At 41.9% G+C, this 8,732-nt stretch overlaps 2 protein-coding genes across 2 annotated transcripts; both read left to right on the plus strand.

The window, feature by feature from the left end:
* The first annotated feature begins 329 nt into the window (after positions 1 to 329).
* Positions 330 to 1,954, plus strand: nkx2.7 (NK2 transcription factor related 7). Its single transcript, XM_041937916.1, has 2 exons — positions 330 to 579; positions 1,413 to 1,954. The coding sequence occupies exons 1-2, from the start codon at positions 330 to 332 to the stop codon at positions 1,952 to 1,954; spliced, it is 792 nt and encodes a 263-aa protein (XP_041793850.1).
* A 4,965-nt stretch (positions 1,955 to 6,919) lies between these two features.
* On the plus strand, positions 6,920 to 8,502 carry nkx3-1 (NK3 homeobox 1). Its single transcript, XM_041937494.1, has 2 exons — positions 6,920 to 7,164; positions 7,400 to 8,502. Exons 1-2 carry the CDS (start codon positions 6,972 to 6,974, stop codon positions 7,798 to 7,800), a joined length of 594 nt encoding a protein of 197 aa, XP_041793428.1. The 5' UTR covers positions 6,920 to 6,971; the 3' UTR covers positions 7,801 to 8,502.
* Positions 8,503 to 8,732: the final 230 nt, after the last annotated feature.

The following is an 8,732-nucleotide window of genomic DNA, read 5'->3' on the forward strand; positions in this document are numbered from 1 at the left end:
AAAGGAGGCAATGCTGCAGTTTAAAACTCAGGCCAGTCTCATTTCTTAATGAACCCTCTTAATTAGAGGCACGGTGAGCAGGGTGGGTGAGATGTGAGGTGTTCCTGTGTAAGGTGAGAAGGAAGGGAGCTGTGCGCGCAGCCTGGGTGTTGGCCAGCGTTCTGGAGAGGGGTGACAGATAGATCTCGCTCTTTGGCTGGACACTTAACTGATTCAAATCTCCACAGGCCTTCAGTCATCAGTCAGCGAAGAGACACGTCCGGCAGCATCACCAGCGGCTCGAGAACAGCGCGTAAAAAGGATCCAAATCATTTTTCAGCCAACTCAGAATGTTGGGGATGCATCCCAGTTCAGCCACCACGACGCCCTTTTCAGTGAAGGATATTTTGAAGCTGGAGCACCACTTTGAAAATGAATTCTTGATCACCGATCAAGTTGTTCCGATGCAGTTTCAGGACGTGCACGGTGCGTCCCGGAGCAGGCACATTTATGAGTGCCAGCCTGAGCCGTGCGTCCCTAGGATGCAGGAGAATCTGGATATTCACAACTCTGCAGCAGAAGAGGAGATGAATGAACACGGTGAGACGATGGAAACACGATCAACAGTCAGGTCCGGGTGTGCGCTCTGTGCTTGTGGTTAGGTTTAGGCCGACGGAACGTGGCCTTAGGTGCGTGACAGAAGGGATTAAACATGGCCCACCAAAACCAAAAGAAAAAAAATATCATGAGGAATTGCTCACCAATAAGCACAAATACACGAGAAAGTCGATGTATTTGCAGTGTTTTACCACCAAACATCCAAAAGTGATCAGCTGACCGCAGGGATCAATTTTCATTATCATTATTCAGTCAATTATTACAATCAGGTGCACAGAGAAAATGGCAACAATTTATAATTTTTTTTTATTAACTATAATATTCATTTGTAACTGATGGAACCTGTGGCAAATTATTCACTGTTATCTGTTCTGATTTTGCTGAAGTTTTGAACTGTGTCGTCTTTAAAACATGAAATTATTCAAGTTAATTTCCAGCTCAAGCGATTTTATTCAACCTGTCTTTGTTGTTTTATTTATTTTACTAAATTTTATTCTTTCAAGCAAGTGGCAGAAGTATAATAATGGTATTTTTCTTTTTAATGTTAAAGCGAAAATACATGAATATAAAATATACAGCAGACATGATATGTTTTTTTAAGTGAAATATTTCAGATTTAAGATTTAAGAAAATGTATCAGCAGATTTATAGTTTTACTTCAGAAAAATAAGATATTGTTAAATATTTCACATGTTTGATTTAAATGTGCATAATGTAAGCTGTAGTTTTTGGAAGTCGAATAGTTCACAGGTTGAAAATTCAGTCGGTTTTACAGAGTTTGCCTTTATTTGACTGTTTTCTCCTCTGATGTGCAGAGATAAGCGGACTCGACAGTTCACCTGACTGTGACAAAGACTCAAAAAGCAGACCCAGGCAGCGCAGGAAGCCCCGGGTCCTCTTCTCCCAGTCCCAGGTGTCGGAGCTGGAGAGGCGCTTCAGACAGCAGCGCTACCTGTCCGCCCCGGAGAGGGAACACCTGGCCCACATGCTCAAACTCACCTCCACGCAGGTCAAAATCTGGTTTCAGAACAGGAGGTACAAATGCAAGCGCCAAAGGCAGGACAAGTCTCTGGAGCTGGCGGGGTACCCGGCTGCACCGAGGAGGGTGGCGGTGCCGGTGCTGGTGCGGGACGGGAAGCTGTGCAGCGCGGGCACACATTCAGCATCTTATAATGTGACTCTTGGACATTATAATCCCGTGTTTGGATATGCAAACAGCGGCGCGTATGGCTGCAGCTACCACAGTGCGCCTCCTTCAGCCAGCACTCACCAGCTGGCCGAGCTAACAGGGAGCAGCGAGGGGCCCTTCAGCCACGGACACTTCCAGGCGTCATTACAGGGTGTGAGAGGCTGGTGATTAAACCAATACAAATAATCTGTAAAGTAGCATGTCAAGATTTTTTAATGTATATTAGGTGTGGATTTGTATCTGTTTTCTACTGTCAAATTAAAAATCAGCTGATTGGATAAAAGACACTGAATTGTAGATTCGTTATTATCCATTTGGAATTTTCTTTAAATATTTCACACTTTAAATTCTTAAAAATTCTGAATTTAAGAAAAAAAGTTTATGTTATTCAACTAATCTACAAAATACGTTAATTAGATTTAATCCTGCTCTTATTTTCTTTCTGTAATTCCATTTTTATTTATGCGCTTTTAAACAAATCTATACTCTTTCATCCACTGTTACAAACACCAACGTTTAAAACAAATCTCTTCAAGGTCTTTTATGTATAAACTCTGTATCAAATGTGACAAAAAGTATCGATCCATCACTCCCAGTCCAAATGTGTAATGTTCCTCTTAGCATCCCATTAAAACCAGCGCACCTGATTAGAAACCTTTGGTAACTGGTTCTCGAGCTGTCCTCCGCGCACTTTATCAAAGAGAGCCATCAAACAGCTAATGGATGAAGTGACATCTGACCTGTCAGGGCTGCTCTATCAAACTGAGCTCATTATTGTCCCATTCACAAATCCGCTGATAAGGCCGGAGAGCTTGTCCCGTCCCGGAGCTTTGCTTGGTAAACAAACCCGCAGACAGAGTGGCTCTTTAACTTTTTCAAACTTTCAATCAAACGGGAAGCATTTCCAGTCCGACCTGTCACTCTCCTCAGAGAGGACTGAAGTCACTTGCACTACAAAACAAATACTTCTCAGTTTGATTCAGTCAAAGCTGTTGATTGGTTCTTACATTTATAATAAAACACCTAAAAGTGATAGATTGCATGTCAACTTGTGATGGGAATTAAAATATCCCATCAAAAGCTCATAAAACATGGTTAAAAAACTTTGTTCATGGATTAAGTTAAAAATTATAACAGATCCATCGACCCTGTGCGGCTTCTGGTGCACGTGCTCCTGCGTTCAAATGATAATTGACTGAAGTGAGCATAAAAAAAAAAAAAAAAAAACGTTTGTCACTTTTTAATGGACACTGAGGAGAAACACCTCCGGGAGGAGAGAGAGGAGCTGAAGGAGCATCTCTGCACAGATAAGGATGACGCTGCAGACAGAGCGGAGACCGGAGACACTTCAGGAGATCAGATAATGTGTGTGTGTGTGTGTGTGTGTGTGTGTGTGTGTGTGTGCGTGCGTGCGTGCGTGTGCGTGTGTGTGTGTGTGTGTGTGAGAGAGAGAGAGAGAGAGAGAGAGAGAGAGAGAGAGAGAGGAGACTCTACAGCAGTTATGTTAATGGTGGGTGTGTTGTGCAAAGTGGCTTTAATGCTTGTTTATGCATGAAGTGAGAAATACCTTAAACTGATAACATTAAAATGTGGAGAGAGGACAGAAAGCAATATCAGACTTTATTTTTTTGGCACTTTAAACAACAACCCCCCTCCCATCCACACACAAGCCAATCAGTAAAACAGGAATTGAAGACAGGCAGTCATAAATAAAATACATACACAAATTACTTAGCAAAACTCTCAGCTGGCCTCAGGTCTTCAGGACGGCTGTTAAATGTGGACCACAGACCACCACCAGAAGGGACCTGAGGGTTCATAGGCCAAACATCAGTCTGAAAAATCCTGCATGTTGGACCAAGACCATTAAGAGCTTTCTAAACCAGTGAAAGGATTTTAAAATCAGTTCTGCAGCAGACAGGTAGCCAGCGCAGAGATTTTAACATAGATGTAATGTAAATGGTAAAGAATTAAACAAATTCTTCCAGTTCACTTTCATGCTTTCACTTGTCAGATCAATTTTTGGTGGAAAAAGAGGAGAAGCTGTGTTTTATTGAGTGATTTGTGATGCATTTAATCAGACAGAGTCATGTGCAGATGCACATGTGGGCAAGTAAGCTGCTGAAAGTTGGCTGAGAGAGATGTAATAACCAGTGTGTGTGTGTGTGCGTGCATGCGTGCGTGCATGCGTGCGTGCGTGTGTTTGTGTGTGTGAGAGATGTGATAGAGATATGTATGAATGAATGCAGAATCCCAAAATAAAGATGCTTGATTACACTGTTGTGATGAGGGTCAGTTTAAATAGCGGATGACGTGATTCTGGCCATCAGTGAAAGACCCATTATGGTTTACTCAACAACGGCTCTAACTCATGCTGCAGCTACGTCAGCTTTAGGACGGCAGACATGTCTCTGACTATGTCATGAAGCCAGTCTGATAATCTGGTGTTTATGAGATGATTCACAAACTCAGGATCCGCCCTGCTGTAACAGCTAAATCGTGTAGCTAGATAACAATTGACGATGCATAATCAGACTCGCTTCAAACTAATCCTTTGTTAAATGGCTCATTGTGAGGCTGTTGCTGTAGTTTGAAGTGGCTGCTGGCTTTGTTACTCTGTGAGGATTTGATGCGAGGCTGTAAAGCGCCCTCTAGTGGAAGACATTTCAAGTGCACGTTTGTCACGTGGCGAAAAAGTCATATAAGTGACATCACAAAAATAGGTTGCATCTTGTTATCATCTAAAACACCAAATATGTTAAACCAGCATTCATTAGATTACTGTAATCCAGAAGTTAATGAGAAATAACCAGCAACTGTACAGGTTTTCTTCACAAGTTTTCAGATTAATGCTGTCAACAAGGAAGTGTCACTGGTGTAGGAGTGGATGGGAGAGTGTTTCTAAGTTCAACCTGCTTTGAAGAAAAAAGCAAAATATTTAGAAGGAAGGAAGACTGATTTTGTCATGATTAGAGGTTTGTCTGCAAACCTCAAACTGACCCGTCCAAACCGATGACATATCTGTTTTGTCAGACGACACACAGGAGTGAAAAACTTGTGCAATAACACAGGTGTAGGCTACAGTATATGACAACAGAGATGATACAAATCTACAGTTGCAACAAAGTCTCACGTCTCGTCATCTCAGACAAAGAAATAGCAGGAAAACGACGGAAGATTGATGGCACAACAACTTTCGGCGGCTCAAAGAAAACATCGTCACCGCAGAGCAGGGACTGTGGAAGACAAATGCCTTCCCTGGCTGAAAGGTCAGAGGTTCGACTGTGTCACGTCTGATGCAGAACTATGCGGCCGAATATCTGTGCACTGAACGCTCAGGACACAATAGATAGAGAGGAAACGTCAGTGTTTTCGACTGAGAGCAATCATGTGGATTGTCTCAGAATAAGGGTAGAGGATGACAGCATGGATGGCAGAGTCTTAAAAAGGCTGCAGGCTTTGTTTCCGCTCTTGTCATTGAAATGAGTACATGTGTTTCCTTGACAATTAAACATTTGTTCGATGTATTTTTGAAGTGATCAACGCTTGAAATAAACCTCTGAATTTCCAGTGGATTCAGAAAGTTCCATTTTCTTCCATTTTTCTCTTTCCCTTTTTACATTTAATTCCATATTCAGTACTGTATTATCCAAAAATACACAAAAGGGGATTAAAAAAGTGTAAGAGCTGTGTCTAGACGGAAGGATAAAAGCTTTTTGTGCTTACACTTAAACATGCTTTTGCAGACAGACGGTCACAGACAAAGAATTCAAGGTGAAACATATCATACTGATGATCTTAATACCCTGTTGACGAGACAGCAGCTAATGCTAAAGAGGAACCTCTGTAGATTTGAAACAGATGGCTTTTATAAGTGATCACAACACAGGAGTCAGTACGGCTTTAAATACATACACGTATTGCATGTAAAGCACACAGCACTTAACATTAATGGAAATATAATTGCTGCACTTTCATCAAGTGAAAGCAAGCACTCATCTGTACGACACTGCGGTGTTGGTGACTTCTCGGTGTGTGGCTGGTGCCAAGGAAGCTGGAGGAGTCAGCAGGGCCAGGGGCCACGGAGAGGATGGTGTTTATCATACCTGCGTTCATGCATTTCCAAATGAAGCACGAACTCCCAGAGGAGCACAGACACTGCTAATAAACGCCCCATCCTCTGGAGAAAGTCAGGCCGAGTCACGGAGAACAACAAATAAACAGCCGGCGAGCAACGACTGTGTCCATTCAGGAGCCGGCCTAAATGTGTCCAAGTCATTAGTGCTCCAGTAGGTTGACCACCCACTCTGACCCCCCTCCTCCCTCCCTCCTGATGCCGTCTCCCTGCAGACAACCGGGTTACTCCACTGAGCTGATGTAGTTCTCCACTGAGAGAGATTATCCACTGTAGATTCCACCTCATACACTGTTTACCCATGTGATAGTAGTCTATTACCTAATCTTAAATATCATAAAGTTCGTTTAGATGTTGTTGGAGTAAATCATGCAGTGTACTAAATACGGGATTAAACTAGAAAATGCAAAACAAATAGTATAAATACAATCATCATTGTACAGAAAGGAGTTTCTAATGTTTTCTCCATCTCAGTTATATAAAGAACTAACTAAATATTACTCTGTATAATGCAATATACAGTCATGAATAATTACTATATGTCTTGTCACAAACTACAGCCTCCAATAAGACCCTAAATTTGAGTCAACACGTCTCCAGAGTAGTTTTAGCAAGAACTGAACATGATAACCTTCATGAGAGGAGGATTTGTTATCTAAATCTGTTCAAAAAGGAACTGTTATCATTTATGACATAATGTACATATATTCTATAAATTCTGTATTTTACAGCAAATGTGCTTTTATTCATGGGCATGATTAAAAAAAAATATGAAAATTGTTAAAATAGTTATATGAGAAAGTACAATCCTTCTTTTTGATAAGACGTTATTATTGTTTGATCTCTAAATTGCCATCAAGTTGCTCTGAAGAGGCCAACAAATGAAAGTTCCTGAAGGTAGCAGCAGAGTGATGCACTTGGTCCGCCTCCCTCGCAGTAAACCCGCCCCTGCTCCCGTATAAATTCAGGCCGTGCGAGTGTGTGACGAGACACTTCAACTACTTCTGCAGCCCTCTGGCACTGAGAGGCCTCCGATTTGTGGATTACTGGATGGAAATGTCTGACGCGGTCAAGCCTCTGACTTCCTTCCTCATAGAGGACATCCTCTCCATCAAGGATGGCACGAGATTTAACAGCAAATGCTGTTCGCAGAAGATGGAGAGATGCTCGCAGTGGGAAGATGAATCTGAAGTGTTTTCAGAGCAGCTCTGCCCTCAGCAGACGGCGTTTGGAGTGCAGACAGGTGAGCTCCTGCACGCTTTCAATAGCACGAATGTGGGAGATAAATAATGTCTGCATCATGACGTGTTGTAGGACTGTGATTTACCATCTTAGTTTTAAAGGTAAAAAATGTTTCTCAAAGAGTAATTTTTATTCATAGCAGTTGTTTTTTCTTACCTAATAATGATGAAGAAGCTCTTTTTGAACCACCTCCGCACTGACTGTTACAGAGTAATGAGCCGATCTGTACTCCACAGGGTCTCTGGACAAATCCTGTCCCAGCATGTCAGAATCCAGCAGTTTTTCCTCCACGGGGAAACAGAAGCGCTCCAGAGCTGCGTTTACACACCTCCAAGTGCTTGAACTGGAGAAGAAATTTAACCACCAGAAATACCTGTCGGCCCCAGAGAGGGCTCACCTGGCCAGCAGCTTAAGACTCACCGAGACCCAAGTGAAAATCTGGTTTCAGAACCGGAGGTACAAGACAAAACGGAAGCAGCAGACGTCAGAGTTCTGCAAGGACGTGTACAAAGCAGAGGCACTGAGCCTGAGAGAAGATGTGGTCCGATCGTCACTAATCGCCTCCTTCTGCAGAGCTTATCAGTACAGACCCTACCTGTGGGACTACAGTGGCCCCTGGGGGGCAACACTATGGTGAAACTGAAATGATGTGTGAAGCTGTGATTTATATATCTTCAATATTCCTGATATTTAGGCTCCGTGTTCACTATCAAAGTTGATTCTTTGTTGTTTGACGCTGATTTTGAACCCATGTGTTACCAGTTTGCCATCTAAAAGGATTTTGTTCATAAACACGTTGCACAGTTTTTTCATGCTTTGAGAAAAATGATGTGATGCAAAACCATGACGTCTGGACATGATGTGGGTTTGCACAATGAAACAGCTGCTCACTGAAGTCAGTTAATTATCGTTAAATTAATGCTGATACTTTCCCTTAAAGCTCTGTGTTGAAGTTTGGGGGAACACAGCACCTTAGTTATAAGCTATAAGAGTGACACCCTAATACTGACACTTTGAGTGTTTTATATTGGAGACACTGAAGATATCTGTGTGGAGTTAAACTCTGATAATACAGTAAAACTGCTTGAGCAGATAAGACGAGACAGAGATGGGGGCGATATTGTAAATGAGGGCCAAAGAATGAGATCTGATTCCTTTAAAGAGCCCTGACCCGATGAAAAGATGGAGATAAACTGCAACTCTCTAGAGGTGACGTCATGAGGAAAGCTCCTGTACTCCACTAAGAAACTGCAATTTATTATCAAAGACGTTTTCTTAAAAAAAAAATGCTTAAAATAACTAAAAAAAAAAAGAGATTAACATTGTTAGACGTTGTGAACGTTTCAAGCAAATTGTGACCCACGTGAGAAACATGGATAGCTGAAGCAGTGAAAAGTAACAGGATACAATAGAGATAAACAATGCATAAAGGAACATAGAAATATACAGCAAGTAGACGGTACTTCACACATGAGAACAACCACTTCAAAGTCATAACCTCCAGATGATCAGAAATCTGGTTAAAGTACATCACTTTTTAAATCAAAGGCACATGTTGTCTCAGGTTCA

Source organism: Chelmon rostratus, chromosome 5 (assembly GCF_017976325.1).
Source record: "Chelmon rostratus isolate fCheRos1 chromosome 5, fCheRos1.pri, whole genome shotgun sequence".
NCBI classification, from domain to species: Eukaryota; Metazoa; Chordata; class Actinopteri; order Chaetodontiformes; family Chaetodontidae; genus Chelmon; species Chelmon rostratus.

Coding starts and splice junctions, on each gene's coding strand:
- nkx3-1 (XM_041937494.1), top strand. CDS start 6,972: ATGGAAATGTCTGACGCGGTCAAGCCTCTGACTTCCTTCCTCATAGAG. Junction 7,165..7,399: donor GGCGTTTGGAGTGCAGACAG/GTGAGCTCCTGC, acceptor TGTACTCCACAG/GGTCTCTGGACAAATCCTGT.
- nkx2.7 (XM_041937916.1), top strand. CDS start 330: ATGTTGGGGATGCATCCCAGTTCAGCCACCACGACGCCCTTTTCAGTG. Junction 580..1,412: donor AGAGGAGATGAATGAACACG/GTGAGACGATGG, acceptor TCTGATGTGCAG/AGATAAGCGGACTCGACAGT.